Genomic DNA, 18,674 nt, shown 5'->3' with positions numbered 1-18,674 from the left:
CCTGGCAGCCCACTGATCTCAGGCTACGTGGTCAGGGCTGCCCCTTCCTCCCCACCCCTTCAGAGTCATCAGGGAGTCTCTCACTCAGGCATGCTACGCAAATGGGATGGGGTCACACTGTCCTACAGGAGGGTGATTGCCTCGGGGATGGCCTTCTTCAGGGGCTGGGCAGCCCCCTGGAGGCTAAAGCAGGCAGCATGGGCCTGCCTTCCGGTTTCCTTCCTACCTCCCACTCCCCTGGGAGGCCCCTCCCTTCCCTTGCTCCACTGAGTGATGCTTCAGCATGAGTGCCTTCCGAAGGTTTCCATCTGGCTGAAGGAGGTTAGATGGGCAAGTAGATGCTACTAGAGGTGGCTTTTCCAGTGTTAGAAAGAACAAACAGCACCAGATAACACTGCTGACACAGGTCTCTGGACAAGGGCTCAAGCTAGGTCCCAGCAGGGACTCCTAGGACTTCAACACCCAGGGAGAGTTTTATAATCAGATACTGTCACTTGGAAGAAGCAGAGTCATCCTCCCTATAGCTGTTAGAAGGATTCAGTGCATCCGTGAATACTCCTACTATGTGTTCAGCAAAAGGCAGCTACCACCAACAGGTATGCTAACAGCTGCACCCCTGGATGCCACTGGGAGCTCCACAGGGAGCTGGGATTGCCAGCCACCTCGCTGTCACCCTGATGAAGTCCAGGGCTGGGGATGAGCATGCCTGTTGTGTTCCTGGCAGTGTGCCCACTGGGCAGCTGCCCTGGCAGAGTCTGCAGGAGGGTTGCTGCCAGTGGGCACTCCCCATGATGATTTTCTGGAGGGGCTTAATGTTGGACAGAAAACCACTTGAGCATGAAGGAAAGCAGCCACTCCTGAAGGCAGGCCAGGGCTGGCTGGGCAAGCTGGGTTGGCCTCAAATGGGCCCACCCTTAAGGACCCAGCAGACCTATGGCCAGTCACTGCCAGGGGCGGGCCATGCCACACAGAGGCCAGGGAGGTGCAGCTGGCCTGGCACCTACCTTGCTCAGGTACTCCCTCATCACCTGGATGAAGTAGGGCATGGCCAAGTTCATGAGGTTGTGCCTCCAAGCCAGCTCGAGCACCACGTCTGGGCGAAGCAGGTCATAGCAGGTGAAGAGAGAGGCTGTGAAGCATTCCCTCTTGCCTTCCTCCAGGAACCACTGAAGCAACTTCTGGGCCAACTCAGCATCCTGCGACTCTGTGGCATGCTGCATGGCATCCTGTAGCCAAGGCAAATGCTTGCTTGGGCGACCTGCAAGCAGAGGCCTCGTGCCTGCAGCAGTTGGACCAGCAGGGCAGGGAGTGGCACCAGGCTCCACGAAGGCTTTCCTGCACTGTGGAGCAAGTCTGACCCATGGCTGAGCCATTCCAGGCACCCTGCTGCCCACTGGTACCACCTCCAGGGGCCGTGGAGGGGACAGAGCATGGTCCTCTTAGCCCCTGCGGAACTGCCTGCAGGTGGCTCACAGAGGCACAGGTGCCATGGGAGACAGGAACTCTGGCCCTGAGGGCAGAGGGTGTGCACAGGCTGCTGTGAGGCAGGCACTGATGGGGGTTTGGGGGTTGTTGGGGTGTTGCAGAGGTGTTGTGCTCAGGCCCCTGGAGCGTGACACCAGGAGAGCAGTCAGGAGGGATACGGCTACTGCTCTAGAAACAGCAATTTGCTTTGCCTTCAAGTGGCTCAAAAACCCCTAACTGCTATTTTCATCCTTGCAAATGCATTTGTCTAAGACAGTATCATTAACAACACCTGCACCTGACCAGTCCTGACCAGCCTGCACTTTCTGTGGCCATTCTCTATTTTTCAGCCCCACAGCAGGCACTGGATCACCTGACTCCAGCATGGCCCTCTATGGCAAGGTCTATTAGTATTCCTTTCCGAGACCAGGAACCTGAGACCCAGATGAAATCAGGTGCACAAGGCCACTCCACCTGCAGTTGGCCATGACCCACTGACCATGACCTGTGCTCTCCAAGGATACTCTGTGGCAGTCCCAGCTCCACATACCCGCCATACATGGAGCACCCACCACACCTGCAACACGTGCCTCTGAGTTCCGCTTGGGAGGCCCCTGAGGATGCCTAGTACCCACGTCCGCATGGATCCGACATGCTGAGCCAGCTCTGGAAAGAACTCTCTCCTGCCAGCATGCTGCTCACCAAGCGCTATCTCCTGCCCCACACTGTTCCTACAAAGGCACCAGGATTCTGACCCTCAAGTGAGAGCTCCAGGTGCCTTTGGGTTGCCACTTTGAGGACCTGTGACACCTGCTCCCTGCCGTGCCCTCCACTGGCCCAGCCTACCCTTGCTGACTTGTCCTCCACATGTGCTGAAAGTTGGCACCACTCTGTCCCTCCTCTGTGGGCCTCAGGGACTGTCTCACTGGCTTCCCAGAGGACTTCCAGTAGAAGCAGCCCCTGGGAAGCTCCCAGTCAGCCTCCTGCTCCTGTGGCCTGGAGCCAGCTTGAGTTAGGCTCTCCCATACCCTCTTCTCTCATCGCCACCCTGGCCCATGCCACTCTCAGGGCAGCTCGATCCCGGTCCCATCCCTGTGTCCAGCTCTCCAGTCTACACCTGCACTTCTGCAGGACCCTGCTCTTCACTGGTGGGTGTAGGAGGGCCCCACTGACCAAGTTTTCATCTAAATGCTACTTCTGTCATCTGGAAATAGGTTTTTCTGTTGCTGGATGGCTTTGCCCCTGACTGGACACACTGTGACCTGGCCACCCCTCCAGGAAGACTCCATGAGGCTTCATCTCTGGCCTCAGGGTAGGTTCCTTCAATGGCAGTGCTGACCTTGGGAGGTATGCGGGGGGAGCCGCCTGTGCATCGGGGCTTGTGGGCCGCATCCTGCCTCTACCTCCTACATGTAGCACCACACCCTCAGCTGTGACAACCAAACATTCCCTGGGGCTACAGTCACCCCTGGCTGAGAGCTATTTTCTATCCGTGGCTTTGTTCTCTGGACTCTTTTCTGGGCCCACGTGGCTTGGAGTGGGTGGCTGGCAAGGCCAGTAGACCTCTGGCAGCACTTATAGCCCTGCTCACTCATCACTGCCTGAGTGTCGAGGAGGCTGTGTTTAAGCCCCTGACAGGGACCACATGGGTAAGACAGACTGGCTGTGACCAGCCAGCCAAGGGTGGCCTTTCCTCAGTTGTGTCTGAGCCCAGCTGCCTCTTCCCAGAAGCCAGGTCCAGAGACCTCCACGTGGGGTCTCAGAGCCTCAGCAGCTTTTCCTTTCTGTTCCCTCTTCAGGGGCCCTGTGGGCACCTCAGGAAGGACCACAAGCACTGTCACTAAGGGCTAGGAGATGTCACAGAACACTCCAAAACACTGGAGGTGACAAAGTAGGGTCAAACACAATGCAACACTGATGCCAGGGATCACAGGCCTCCATGGAATCTGAGCCAAGAGGCACAGCCCAGGAGCCATGAGAATGAAGCCCCTGTGCTGGACAAGAGGTGGTGGGTCTCCTGTGTCCTGTGAAGATACTCAGGAATGCCCAAGGCCAACTCCAGAAGTAACACCCTCAGGTCAAGTCCAGAGTCTCTGGGAACATGGAGACCTTGGGAATTGGCTCAGCTGCGTTAACACAGCACAGACAAAGACCCTCTGGTACAACTCCACCTTACTCCCCGGGCAGATGTTCAGGCCAAGCAGAGGATGTTAATGCCTTCAGGGTCTTGGTGGTCCCTCCAGGTAGCCCAACTTGCCTAGCAGATACCTGGACCCCAGTCGAAGAATGGTGCTAAGATACCTCTCACCAGCAGAAAAATACATTCTTTTTTTTTTCCCTCTCAAGTGATCCTCCCACCTCAGCCTCTAAAGTAGCTGAGACTACAGGTGCATACAACTGTACCCAGCTTTGAAACAAATGTTTTGAATGTGATTTTATTTATTTTTTTCCTTTTTTTTTTTTTTTTTCCAGACAGTGTCTCACTCTGTTACCCAGGCTGGAGTGCGATGGTGCGATCTCCACTCACTGCAATCTCTGCCTCCCGGGTTCAAGCGAGTCTCCTGCCTTAGCCTCCCAAGTAGCTAGGATTACTACTTGCACCATTACACCTAGCTAACTTTTGTATTTTCAGTAGAGATGGGGTTTCACCATATTGGCCAGGCTGGTGTTGAACTCCTAACCTCAAGTGATCTGTCCGCCTTGGTCTCCGGAAGTGCTGGGATTATAGGCGTGAGCCACTGCTGGGTCTTTAAATTTAATTTTAATTTAGGTGTTTAAATTCCTTGTTGCCTAGGGAGCAGTGGTGTGATCATAGCTCACTGCAGCCTCTGACTCCTGAGCTCAAGTGATCCTCCCTTCTCAGCCTCCCAAGTAGCTGGTACTAATACCCATCATTACACCCAGAGAAGTTTTTGGAAAGACAGGGTCTTGCCATGCTGCCCAGGCTGGTCTCAAACTCCTGGGCTCAAGCACGCCACCCACCTCAGCCTCCCAAAGCACTGTGATTACAGGTAATTCCCCAAATCTTCATAGGAAGTAAAGTGGGTGCCAAGAAGTGAATCTGCCACACTGTTTTGGTAGAGTGAAACTCACAAGTAACTGCCACGAAAATAATCAACTCCATAAGGCTCTGTAAGTCTCTCAATCCAAACAATTTTTAAGGGGTTTTAGATCACTCCCAGCTCTTACCCCATGTTGTAAATATGGTCTCCCCTTAACACCAATCCCACCACCCACCATGAGGATCTCCTGGTGAAGCTCAGAGCCAGGTCTCAGGAACAAGAGGGAAGGGGTGTGATCCCCAAAGCATCAGGAAGCACACTGAGGCGGGAGGGTGGAAGGAGAAAGGGGCCCGGGACACCAACCTTGTAGAGATGATCCTTCTTGCAGAGCTCCACGCTGTGGGCCCACTGGTTATTGCCCTTATACAGATAGGCCGCAATGCGCCTGAACTCCATCAGCTGGTGCTTCTCCAGCCGCTGAGCCAGGCTGATGTTGTCAAAGTTGTCATAGGCATCGATAGATGCCCTTAAGCCCTAGGAAGACAGCCTTTGAGAGATGGGACACTGATATGGGCTGCCTGCACATAGAGCAGGCACATTGTGTTACTTGATGGCTGTTGCTATCACCATGGCCTTAGAAAGGCCCCTACCCATATATCCACTGGTGTCCCATAGGGCCTGCACACCCTCCTGTGCAAAAGCAGTCTGCTTTGAGAACAGAATGGCAGTTGCAGGGGAGGAGCCCAGCCCACCCGAGATAAGGCTCCCTCCTGCACACCCACCTGATAGTCCTCCTCCTCTGTCAGCAGGTGGTTGAGTGCCTCATTCACACTCTTGTTGTTGTGGCTCTGGACTGACTGCAGGTAAGGTTTCACCAGGGGCAGCTGACCTGCCTGACAAGTTGGGGGAAACATCAAGGCACTTGGCCAAGCTTGTTCTGGGGATACTAGGCAGGGGTACAGGTGGGCACACGCATGCCATCCACTTGAATAGGCCGGCTCTGGAGCCAGGGACACTTTCTGGACACCTAGAACCAAAAGGCCTATACTCACACAAAGAGGACTGTCTGGGCCATTCAGTGGATGCCAATGTCACCATAGACATTCACACCTCAAAGACACTGTGGTTTGGTTCCAGACCACCACAATAAAGTGAATATTTCAATAAAGTGAGTCATATTAACTAACGTTTATGCTGTAGCATGTTAAGTGTGTAACAGCATTATGTCTACAGAAACAGAGTACACACCTTAATTAAAAATGCTTTATTGCTAAAGAATGCTAACAATCATCTGAGCCTTCGGTGAGTTGTAATCTTTTTGCTGGGGAGGGTCTTGCCTTAATGCTGATGGCTGCTGATTCATCCAGGTGGTGGCTGCTGAAGGCTGGAGAGGCTGTGGCAATTTCTTTTTCTTTTTCTTTTCTTTTTTTTTTTTTGAGATGGGGTTTTGCTCTTTCACCCAGGCTGGAGTGAAGTGGCCAAATCTCGGCTCACTGCAATCTCTGACCCCAGGTTCAAGCGATTCTCCTGCCTCAGCCTCCTGAGTAGCTGGGACTACAGATGCCCACCACCATGCCTGGCTAATTTTTTTATTTTTAGTAGAGATGGGGGTGCCTCCATGTTGGCCAGGCTGGTCTCGAACTCTTGACCTCAAGTGATCTGCCTGCCTTGGCCTCCCAAAGTGCTAGGATTGCAGGTGTGAGCCACTGTGCCCAGCCAGCAATTCCTTTTTTTCGAGATGGAGTCTCGCTCTGTTACCCAGGCAAGTACAGTGGTGTGATCTCAGCTCACTGTAACCTCTGCCTCCTGGGTTCAAACGATTCTCCTGCCCCAGCCTCCTGAGTAGCTGGGATTACAGGTGCACACCACCATGCCTGGCTAATTTTTGTATTTTTAATAGAGACGGGGTTCCACCATGTTGGTCAGACTGGTCTTGAACTCCTGATCTTGTGGTCCACCCGCCTCAGCCACCCAAGGTGCTGGGATTGCAGGCATGAGCCATTGTGCCTGGAAGGCAATTTCTTAAAATAAGACATCAGTGAGGCTTGCTTCACTGACTGACTCTTCCCTTTATGTAAGACCACTCTGGACTTGTGTTGCATAAGACAAAAACAAACAAAACAAACAAAAAGACTTCTGTGCAGCATGCAGTGCTCTTTAGTAGCATTGTACTCACAGTAGAGCATCTTTCAAAACTGGCCTCCATCCCAACATTGCTGCTGCTTTATCAACTAAGTTTATGCACTATTCTAAATCCCTTGTAGTAATTTCAACAATGTTCACAGCATCTGCCCCAGGAGTAGATTCTATCTTAGGAAACCACTTTATTTGCTCATGCCTAAGAAACAAGTCCTCATCTGTTTAAGTTTGATCCTGAGATTGCAGCAATTCAACCCCTTCTTCAGGCTCCGCTTCTTTTTTTTTTTTTTTTTTGGAGACGGGGTTTCGCTCTTGTTACCCAGGCTGGAGTGCAATGGCGCGATCTCGGCTCACCGCAACCTCCGCCTCCTGGGTTCAGGCAATTCTCCTGCCTCAGCCTCCTGAGTAGCTGAGATTACAGGCACGCGCCACCATGCCCAGCTAATTTGTTGTATTATTAGTAGAGACGGGGTTTCACCATGTTGACCAGGATGGTCTCGATCTCTTGACCTCGTGATCCACCCGCCTCAGCCTCCCAAAGTGCTGGGATTACAGGCGTGAGCCACCGCGCCCGGCCCAGGCTCCACTTCTAATTCTAGTTCTCCCGCTGTTTCTACCACATCCGCAGTGACCTCCTCCACTGAAGTCCTGAACCCTCAAAGTCATCCATCAGGGTTGGAATCCACTTCTTCCAAACTTCTGTTAATATGGAAATTTTCCTTATATAATGATGTCTTATTTATTTTCAACTTTTTATTGATACATGATAGTTGTGCATATTTATTGGACAACTATGTATCAATAATATCAATATCACATAAGGACAACATATGTGCTATTCTGATACATGTACACATGTGGAATGATCAAATCAGGGTAATTAGGATGTCCATCACCTTAAGCATTTATCATTTCTTTGTGTTGGGAACATTCTCTTCTAGCTATTTTGAATGCACAATAATTTTTCTTTTTTGAAACAGAGCTCTGTTGCCCAGGCTGGAGTGTAGGGGCATGATCTTGGCTCACTCAACTTCTGCCTCTTGAGTTCAAGTGATTCTCTTGCTTCAGCCTCCCAAGTAGCTGGGATTATAGGCGCCTGCCATCACGCCTGGCTAATTTTTTGTATTTTTAGAAGAGACAGGTTTCACCATGTTGGCCAGGCTGGTCTCCAACTCCTGACCTCAGGTGATTTGCCTGCCTCAGCCTCCCAAATTGCTGGGATTACAGCATAAGCCACCGTGCCTGGCCTTGAAATGCACAAAAAATTATTGTTAAGGACAGTCACCCGACTTTGCTATAGAACACCACAACTTATTCTTTCTTTTTTTTTTTTCTTTTTTTGAGATGGAGCCTCCCTCTGTTGCCCAGGCTGGAGTGCAGTGGTGTAATCGCAGCCCAATGCAAACTCCACCTCCTGGGTTCGCGATGCTCCTGCCTCAGCCTCCCAAGTAGCTGGGACTACAGGTGCCTATCACCATGCTGGGCTACTTTCGTATTTTTAGTAGAGACGAGGTTTCACCATGTTGGCCAGGCTGGTCTCAAACTCCTGACCTTGGGTGATCTGCCCGCCTTGGTCATTTGCCCTCCTTGGCCTCCCAAAGTGCTGGGATTACAGGCATGAGCCACCATGTCTGGCCATTAATTAGCCTAATTTCTTTCTTTTCTTTTTTTTGAGACAGAGTCTCACTCTCTTGCCCAGGCTGGAGTGTAGTGGTGTGATCTCTGCTCACTGCAACCTCTGCCTCCCGGGTTCAAGCGGTTCTCCTGCCTCAGGAGAACCGAGTAGCTGGGATTACAGGCAGCTGCCACTGTGCCCGGCTAATTTTTTAATTTTTAGTAGAGATAGGGTTTCACCATCTTGGCCAGGCTGGTCTTGAACTCCTGACCTCTTGATCCACCTTCCTCAGGCTTCAAAAGTGCTGGGATTACAGGCATGAGCCACTGTGCCCAGACTGATTAGCCTAATTTGACTGTTGTTTTGTCTCAGGGAACAGGGACGCCCAAGGAGAGGAAGAGGGACCAGGGCATGGCCAGTCAGTGGAGCAGTCAGAACACACACAACATTTATCCATTAAGTTTGCCTTCTTATAGGAGCATCCCTAAACAATTACAATAGTAACATCAGGTTGTGTGTTACAGTAGTAACACTGGTTGTGTGCACTGGCTCAAACCTGTAATCCCAGCACTGGAGGAGGCCAAGGCAGGAAGATTGCTTGAGGCTAGGAGTTTGAGGTTGCAGTGAGCTAGATCACACCACTGTACTCTAACCTGGGCAACAGAGCAGGACTGTCTCAAAAAAAGAAAAAAAAAAAGATCACTGATCATAGATCACTATAACATATATAATAATAATGACAAAATTTGAATTATTGTCAGAGTTCCTAAAATGTGACACAGAGACACAAAGTGAACACATGCTGTTGGAAAAAGATGCTGACAGACTTGCTCAATGCAGGGTTACAATCCTCCAGTCTTTTAAAAAACACAGAATTTGAGATGCACAATAAAGTGAAGTATGATACGAGAGGTATCCCTGTATCTGAAACCTAACACAGTTTGATACACTGGTGAATCTTCAAGTTGGCTGTGGGTCATTTCAGAAACTCTTTACAAAGGTGCTGTCATTCAGATAACTTTGTCAGAGCTAGCCCAATACATTTCTACCCGGGGTTTTGGCTGACTTACCTTTGAAAAGAAACTGACTGTCCGGGTGTGGTCTAGCCGGGAGGACAGCACCAGCAGCAGGTCATTGAGGAGTGGTTTGTAATCCAAATAGAACTGTAGGGCTCTGTAACAGAGTTCAACGTTGGCAACCTGATGGGAGGAACAAAGCTGAGGGTCAGTCCCTGCCCCTGTGTCCAGACACCCCAGGGCTCCTTCCAGTTTTTGCTCAAATGGCACTTTACTACTGAGGCCGCCACGACCACCCGCTTAAGACTCAATGGCTCGTGAATGTGCCTCCTCGCATCACTGAGGTATTTTTCCCCCTAGCACTGACACACCAAGCATTTTTCTTAAGAGGTCAGCCTCAGGGTTTCCTGCCTCAACCCAGCACCCACACTGGTATCTGATGCAGAGTCAATGCACAACCAGTATCTGCTGAATGAATGAATGAAGTGTAATCAGCCAGAATAGAGCCCAACAGCAAAACCAAACAAAACCGTATCTTTCCATCCAAGCAAGATTACCCCAGCCTTCCTTTTGAAGGCTCAGCCTGAGCTGTAACCAAGTGGACAGCACATCCTGTGACATCCCCAGAACTTTTAAGCTGAAACACTGTGGTGCTCAGAACCTGGGTGAGACCTGATGGCCAGCCCAGGCAGAGTGGACCACTCTAGGTGGACCCTGTGCCTGTCCTCCTGGGTCTCGAGGTCTGGCCAGGCTGCTTTATCTCTTAGCACTTTCCCCACTGATCTGCCACCATTCTCTTGCTGGATGATGTCATTTGGTGGCTTGCTGACTGTGGCATCCATGTCCAGGGTCTGCACACAGCTCTGCTGTTCAGGGAACATGCCAGCAAGAAGGCCATGAGCCAAGCCAGTGGTGGTAAGTGTGTCTGTGTGAGTGTGGGGGGCCCTGGGGTATGTGCAGGGCACAGCTGGAGCTAAAGCCATGCTGGGAGCCTAGGGTGCTCACCATTGGAGCCTCCAGCACTGCTAGATTTGGGTAACCTGGCAAAAATGTGGGGCCCGGTGAGGTCTTCTGACTAAGAGGCAGATGCAGAGTGTCCTCATGGCCCCTCTATGGCTTACTGACCACTTCAGGGTCTCTGCTTTTTCCTTCTCTTGCCCTTTTGTGCTACAGCACTCACCGTCACCAGAGATTCTGACCCAGACAGGCAGCAAGGTCCCTAGTACCCACCCCATGGATGCAGAGCAGAATGGTGACCTGGCCTCATCACAAAGCTTCACCTGTGGCACTGGTGAGTCCCCAGACTCAGCCACAGGCCACTGTGGGTCCACTCATGTCAGAGCTCTAGGATCTGTGAGCCTTGAGGCTGACCCTTTACTCGGCAGCAGCAGGGCCAGTTCAGAGGGTCTCAACCAGACATCTAACAAGCAGAAGGGCGGTCAGGATGTGATGTGGGGCTGAGGGGGCGGGTAGGGACCCAAGTTCACCTTCTGCGGTGAGTCACCTCAAAGCACCACCTGCTTCCCTACCAACTGCAAGGCTCCTTGGGCCTCCCTTGAAGGAGAGGAACCATCTAAGGACAAGTCCATTTCACTGAGGCTCTTGTGGGGCATCATGTGAGTGGGCAGACTTGAAGTGGGGCACCAGCAGTCCTGGCTTCTCTTGCAGGACACCTGGGATGATGTGTGCTCTGGGCCTTTTGAACAGGTTCATGCAGCATGGCTGGAACACCGTTTAAGGCGGAGCACAATTGCCATGTTCCCACCCAGTTCCTCTGGTGCTGAGGCCTTCGAGGGATACACACATCTCTGCTGGGTTAAGCTGCTGGGATCTGGAGTCCTCTGCACCACAGGAGGAATCAGGGACCCTCTGGAGTGTCCTCCAGATCCAAGCTTAGAGACAGTATGGGGCGAGTCCACCAGCCATGTGCCAGGACATGGAGCACTGGCAGGCCCGTGCCCACTAGCACGGTCAGCTAGCACCCCAGAAGACATGGTAGTATCCCTGTTTTATAGAAGAGAAAACTGAAGGCCAGGAATGGTGGCTCATGCCTGTAATCCCAGCACTTTGGGAGGCCAAGGCGGGCGGATCACCCGAGGTCAGGAGTTAGAGACGAGCCTGGCCAACATGGTGAAACCCCATTTCTACTAAAACTACAAAAACTAGCCAGGCATGGTGGCATGTGCCTGTAGTCCCAGCTACTCAGAAGGCTGAGGCAGGAGAATTGCTTGAACCCGGGAGGCGGAGGTTGCAGTGAATCAAGATTGTGCCACTGCACTCCAGCCTGGGTGACAGAGCGAGACTGTGTCTTAAATAAATAAATAAATTTTAAAAAATTAAAATTAAAATTAAAAAAAAAGAGAGAAAACTGAAGCTCAGATTTCATCACAGGCTCCAGGTTGGCTGGCTGGTGTGCTGTGCTGCATGACCCACAAGAAGCACCTACTGGATGCCAGGCACCTGCCATAGTCCACTTGGCCAGGAGGAAACATGAGGTCCATTGTATTGATGGGATAACGAGGTTCACAGCAGTGATACCCCTAACCCACATGGAGAGAGACAGCAAATGGCTGAGCTGGGATACCCCCCGTCTGAGTTAGCAAGGCCCCCCGATTGGGCTGCCGCTGCCTAGCCTGTGGCCCAGCCCTGTGGCTAAGTGGATTCCAAAGCACCTGTTATCGTGTGCCCCAAATACAGAACGAGTGTCGCCCACCTGACTGGCCCCTGCACCGGTCAGTGTCCTCCTGTCCCCTTCACACCTGAGCTGATAGTGTCTGTCTCCCACATGGCAGTGTGTAGTAGAAGCATCATGAGTCACACAAGGAACTGGACTTGGTCACCAGCCCTGCAGGCAGCAGATCAGAGATGCTGTTCTCCCACACAGCGAGTCTCAGCTGTTCCGCTATTATTTTATATGCCACTAAGAAACAAAATCATGGCCATTTCCACCATGACTCAGCAATTTTTAAAAATACCCTTGTATCAGAGGAGTTAAAATGTGAATAGAGTACACACAGGATTGATTAAGTATGGATTTTCCAGCACACAGACATATCTACAAAGCACCAGCCATACGTGCCAGGCCACAGTAAGGTGTGATCTGGCTGCACTCCCTCCAGCAACCTGCAGACTCCACTTGGGGTGGGATGCCCCGTCAAAAGCCCCCGCCTTCACGCACCACCATGCCCAGTAACACGGATGTCCTCGAACAAGAAGCTCTGGTGTGTGGCCTGGTGCTCAACACTGAGGTCCTTCAAACAGTTCCCAGGAAAGGCAGAGGCTGAAGGCCTCACCCGGCAGCCCACCTGCCACTCATGGCCACCCTCAGTAGCGGCATGTGGAAAAGAAGGTGCATGAGAGAGGCCAGAGCTCACTGCTGTGCTGCTCCAGTCACAGCAGACAGTGACAAGTCAGTCACTCAAGGACCATGGCACAAAGTGCAGATACCCAATACAAAGGGATGGTGGCTGAGGATAGAGAATTCCAGCCCCTTCACCAGAGTCACATACAGTGCTGGAGAGAGTGAGTCCTCAGGTTGAACTCCCCAAGAGACCAGAAACAAAATAACAAAGGTTCACTTGACCATGGCACCCAAACCCGACACCACCCAAAAGTGTGGCGGCTGGCAGAAGAACTTGGGTCCCGGTTTAGCCCAGGGAGGCTACAGGATGGAGGCCCACTCCCAGACAGGTAAGGCCTAAGGTCCCAGCAGCCTTGGGCTTCTTCACCCACTAGGAGTGTTTACTGTGCCTCTCACAGGTGCCTGTACTCTTCTTCTAGGGCTGGCAATTTTGCAGGAAGAGACATGATTTTAAAAAATGGTCCGATGGTGAAAATCAACCACAAGAAGTGGGGCTGGAGCCCTGAGCTGATAGGGCAGAAGGAAGAACAAACCGAGGCCTGGCCATGAGGGTGTAGTGTGGCGGGAGGGGCAGGCAGGGCTGCAGGGCTGCAGGGCCACGGCTGCATGCTGGCCTGACCCTGCCCACAGCTTAGCTGTGAGGCCCCGGATGGGTCACCTGCTCTTCCTAAGTGTCAGTTTCCTTCACAGATGGAACTACCACCACTTGCCCAGAGGGTGATGGACTCACACAAGTGAACACACACACAGCATGGGGGCATGCTGGCACTCAATCCACTCCTGCCTGCCCATTCCCCACAACCAGAATAGGGCCTGGCAAGAGCTGGTGCTCTGTGTCCCCTCTTACCTTGGTAATGATGTCCTTGAACTGACCCCCCTTCCAGGCCTCGGTGGGGTGGCTCATCATGGTGAGCGCGGCATTGTCATACTCCTCATACTTGTCATAGAGGAACACCAGCTCAGCCCACAGGTGCGCCTGCTCTGCAGCCTTCAGCACCTGGACAGGGAGGCCAGGGTCGTCTTGTGCCGCATGTAGCCACAGCCACCAGACTACAAGGAGCACACGATACCTTTGGGATGTTGACACGGGACCAGAAGAGCTCCAGGTGCTCCAGCATCTTCTGTGGCTTGAATTTGGAGTAGAGGATGGCCAGTTCTGTGAACATGCCCATGTGGGCCTGCTCCAAGCCCAGGGCCGCTTCCAGCAACAAGATCAGCTCCTCAAAGTAGCCGCGATCCTGGCAGACCAATAGCCACATGTGGAGCAGAGTGATTGCACACATCCCGCAGCCACCCTCCAGCCCATGCCCACGCTGCAGGGACCGTGCTGGTAACTGGGAATGATCCTGAGGAGTCACGTGTGAAGAAAACGTGTGTACATGCTGTGCTACAGACCATGCCATTCACTTAGCAACTTACTGGATCATCTGACAATTACCAGTGGCACACTTCACTACAATTTTCAAGTTTAGTGAGTGCAGATTAGTATTGCCACTTTTATGAAAAGAAATAGAAAAAGAAAAAGAAAAGGAAGTGGGTGTAACGGTGTCTTAGAATGATTGGTTTTAATCCCTTGCCATAGCTCATGACTGAGACCCTGGCTCCAAGAAGCCTTCCACTCCACTCATGATGCCATGCTGCTGTTGTTTCACTGTGTCCCTAATTATGACGGCCGGCCCCTTGCATTCAGCCCCACGCCCCTCTGTCACGCTCCCTGGACAAGACCAGATGTCTGGTTACACCCTGCTCAGCATGCAGAAACCCTGGAGAAACACCCAGCAACAAGACCCTCTCCTTTTAACGCCCACACCCCTGGGAGAGAGGGCCCAACCTAAAGGAGTGTCTCACACCTCTTGTTTTCCCAAGGAGGACACCCTTCTGTGCCCCTTCCACTCTCAGGCTAACCTCATTTCTTTCTCCATGGTGCACTTGTCTGCTGGCAACATCCGCACCCCCCAATCAGCTATAGACATGCCGCCTGTGCTCCTGTCTAGAGCCTGCCCAGCCTGCAGCTCCATCCCACCGGCTCGCCTACGAAGGCCATTGCTCTGGTAACTCCTCATTTCTCTTCTGCCTTATCTTCTCTCTCCACAGCTGGGTGCAGCAAGCATCCCGCTAATCCTCTTGTCCTAAACACTTCCTCTCAACCCCATGGCCCTGCCAGCTACCATCCCATTTTTTCTACTTCTGTTTGCAGCAAAAACTCCTCAAAACAACTGTTCCCATTCCTCTCCAGCCACCATCAGGCTGAGTCGGCCCCAAGCTCCACGTCACGGGCAGCCCCCTGGCCCTGCCATCCTGCTGTCTGCCTAGCAGAAGGCCCTGACCCTGCTGACTGCTCCCTCCTCCCCAGTGCATCCAGAAGCCGGCATACTCTCTGCGTTTTCTTCCCACTGCACTGGCTGCTCCTGCTGTCCTCCTCAGCCCACCCCTGTTGGGCAGTCCCCGGGGGATGAGTGAAGGTGAAGAGACAGACTGGATCACCTACATGTCAGCAACTCCCAGTTCACTGCTCTAGCTGGTCTCCTCTGTGGAGCTCCAGAAGTGTCTCCAACTGCCTACATGATGCTCCCACCTCAGCATCCAGTGGGCAGCTCAAGACTTAGCACCATGTGTCCAAAAAGTAATTCCTGTCCTTCCCTTCCACGCCGTACCTTCAGTCTTCCCCTCATCCACTGGTGATAACTCTGTATTTCTACTCGTTCAAGCCAAAACCGAACAGTTATCCTTGGATTTTCTCTCTCACTCCACATCAGTGCATTAGCATATCAAGGTGGGTGCTCATTCAAAGCATACACCCAATCCTGATGGCCTGATCACCTCTCACCCTGTCACCATCACCCTTAGTCAGAGTCACTGTCCCTTCTTGCCTAGACCACTGCAACAGCCTCTAGCCGCTCTTCCAGCTCCTGTCCCTACTCCTCAAGTATGTGGTCTCACCACATGAGCCACCATGATCCTTTTACCCCTCGACAGCCCTGCACCCATCCCAAGTACAGCCCGTGTCCTTCCTATCGGCCTGAGATCTGGCCTTCTGTTAGCCTCCCTGCCCCATCTCTGGCTCTGGCCCCTTCCTTGAATACACAGCACATTCCTGCCTCAGGACTCTGCCTGGGCACTGACCCTTCCCTCAAATGTCCTTGTGACCAAATCTTTCCATTTTTTTCAGGTTTTTGCTCAAATGTCACCCCCTCAATTGGTGCTACCTCGACTGCCCCTTTATGAAACTGCACCCAGGCACTCCCATGCCCTCAAACCAGCTGTTTTCCTCTATAACTCATCACCTTAAAACACACGATATAATTATTCGTTAGGTTTGTTGCTTGCCTGCCAACCTTGCTGAATGCCAACTCAATTACATAGAGGCTTTTCTGTTTTGCTCACTGAATAAATTATTGAGAATAATGCCCAGCACATAGTAGACACTCAAATATTTGCTGACTAAATTGTTCTTTTGTCAGCACTGGACTACTTGATTACCCTCCCTGTTGGCTTTCCAATTCATTTCTCAGGCGCCTCTCCGGGGGTAGGGAAGTGTTTCTCATTGAAAATCCATCAAACCCAGCCTGATAACTGGACACTGTGGCGCTGGTGTGAGCCCCTCCAGACGATGTCTCACGTAGTGAGGGGGTTGGCGCTCAAGTTCCATGGCCATGGTGACACTGCTGAGCAGATTTGCATCCCATCTTCGTCTGCCTTGACTAACCACACCTGGTGTGTCATGTGGCTCTAGGAATCCCACAGGTGGAAACCCAGGTCCCTAAACACACAAATCACTGTCTACCAACCACTCAAGAGAGCCTACCTACAGCATGAACACACAAGGCCCCACCCTTCCAAAGGTCCTTCCCTCTCTTGCACATGCTTTGTCCCTAAGGCACTTGATAAACACACCCCCTGGGACTGCACACTATGGGAACTAGGCTACGGTCTAGAGCTCTGCCACCACCAGCCCAGTATTCTCAGCAAGTTATCCAAGGTTTGTTCCTATCGTGCAAGCTACTGACTGGCTTCTGAAGGTCCAATAACACAAGAGAATGGAGAGAGCTTTAAAAACACAAAATTCCAGCCAGCTATGAGGTCGAGGGTCGCCAACAAGACAATCAAATTTAGTTTATAAATGACCATCTAGTACATGAATCTTCCTCTCAGAGGTCATGCTTCATATCTGCAGATGCAGCACTGTGACGGTCACATGCTAAGGGGATGACCGTGCCTTTGTATGGAGTGTTTAGACATCACTTGTCATCTGCATTACCAGCAGAGAGCATGTCATCACCTGGTAATAGCACATCAGCTCCTCCAGTTCATCTGCATGAATGACGATGTGAAGACCACACAGCTGAGCGAGAGGAAACTCCTGTCCATCCACGCAGGCAAAGCACACCTAGGGGATGGAGTGTCAGCGTGAGGGTCCCTAAGACAGGACATAGCACTAGAGCAGCTGACTTACAAGGGACACAGCTGCAAATGCAGAAATACCAGCCAGTGGGGTGTTTTAAGTTGGATTCTGAACAAGTAGCTAACTCTAAGATGAACTGTACAAGATGGGGAGAAAAAATAATGACATTTATAATCTGCAGGCCAAGGGGGTGCTTGAGACCATGGAAAGAACACTTGTGTATTACTTCTTAGGCCCTGAGTTTTGTTCAGGTGGCAGGAAAGTCATACTGGAATTTCAGGTTTGGGGTTTGAAAAGGAAGGCTAAAAAACAATGATCATCAGAATGCATCTCATCTGAGTGTTGTTTTCATGGCAGAACTTGCTTTAAATCTTTTTTAGACTACTTTTGTTTTTCTGCACTGTACAGTATGAATACTTAATGATAACAAGCCTTGAGAAGTGCAGAATTCTCCTGTGCAGAGAGGCCCTTCTCTGCGCTTCCTGAGAAGGCTAACAAGACCAACCCTGCACCACAGAGCTGGTATGTGTGCAGTTTCCCTACTTCCTCCAGCTTCTATACACAGCACGTGTTCCCAAGGTAGAGAAAGCAGAACATGCAGATAAACAACAAATAACCAGGTAAGCCAGTGTCACAACTTGAGATCTAATCTTTGGCCCACTGTTTCCTGTGTGTGATATGTACACCAGCACCCTGACGTATCTCACATACGTACAGTGGAATTACATCATACATTCTGCATGACGACATATTCCTTGCATAATATTGGCAACATCTTTTCCTGCAATTCCGCCTATTCATTTTGAACAGCAGGGTCGAGTTGTAATGCATACATTAACAAAGGCCTTGACATCGAACCTTTAGGCTAATCTTAAGCTTTTATTAAACAATGCTGTTTTGCATATGTCTTCAGTTTTTTCTACCTAAAGGTGATTCTGATATTATCAGAGAGCCTTGAGACAATTTACCAATTTGCCACAAAGGACCAATAATGTAAATTTACACTGATTATGCAAATACATGATTAAAAAGTGTTAGAAAATACTTAGAACACTGATAATTCTATGTTATTAAGGCTGCCTCTGGGGGCAAACTGGTCCAACATGGGGTTCTCCGGGGCCTCTGTTCCAACTACAAATACTAGCTTAGAGGCTCTGAGAATCCCAAGGGTTCAGACCCCTGCCTGGGCAAGAGATTGGCACCTAGGCTCATCCCACATGGCAGAAGAGTACCGAGCAGAACACAAGGGACATGGAGAGCACACCTGTCCAGAGCACACTCTGCCTTCTGCAGACGCCCGCAGCTCACCTCCTTCCACGTCCGGGTGCTGTTGGCCTTGCGGCTGTTGTCCACTGCTGCCTGATACTCACCGAGGTGAACCAAGGTGGAAGCCAGGCGAGCAAAGTTAGAAACACTGCTATAGAGCAGCTCGGCAGCCTCGTACATTCCCTCCTCGTAACAGCGGTCTCCAACCTACAGATAACAGGGGGGGTAGCTCAACTGAGACACTCTCCAGTGAGAAGATTGCTCCAGAGTTGCTTTTAAGTTCCTAGACGGTAGAGGTATTTTTCTGTTTGCTAGGGCGGTAAGCATCTTTCTGATCGCACCCGTGACCAGATGAAGTTGGCTTTGGCTTCCCAGTCCCTGGCCACCCTCCTCCACCTCAAGGGGTGCT

The 18,674-nt window shown here is 51.4% G+C and overlaps 1 protein-coding gene across 5 annotated transcripts in view; it reads right to left on the bottom strand.

The window, feature by feature from the left end:
- CLTCL1 (clathrin heavy chain like 1) overlaps positions 1-18,674 on the bottom strand; it is a 184,620-nt gene that overhangs the window by 3,343 nt on the left and 162,603 nt on the right. For all 5 annotated transcript variants that reach the window (XM_064362833.1, XM_012445071.2, XM_064362834.1 and 2 more), the window contains 8 exons: positions 18,308-18,472; positions 16,877-16,984; positions 13,668-13,835; positions 13,445-13,594; positions 9,291-9,419; positions 5,249-5,359; positions 4,830-5,000; positions 1,005-1,226 (listed from right to left, as the gene is read on the bottom strand). In XM_064362833.1, coding sequence (XP_064218903.1) covers positions 1,005-1,226; positions 4,830-5,000; positions 5,249-5,359; positions 9,291-9,419; positions 13,445-13,594; positions 13,668-13,835; positions 16,877-16,984; positions 18,308-18,472 — 1,224 coding nt within the window. The remainder of the gene's footprint in view (positions 1-1,004; positions 1,227-4,829; positions 5,001-5,248; positions 5,360-9,290; positions 9,420-13,444; positions 13,595-13,667; positions 13,836-16,876; positions 16,985-18,307; positions 18,473-18,674) is intronic.

The sequence above is a fragment of the Aotus nancymaae genome, unplaced genomic scaffold (genome assembly GCF_030222135.1).
Source record: "Aotus nancymaae isolate 86718 unplaced genomic scaffold, 86718_ANA_hifiasm-v0.15.2.pri h1tg000049l, whole genome shotgun sequence".
NCBI lineage: Eukaryota > Metazoa > Chordata > Mammalia > Primates > Aotidae > Aotus > Aotus nancymaae.
This window is presented reverse-complemented; position numbering and strand designations above follow the sequence as displayed.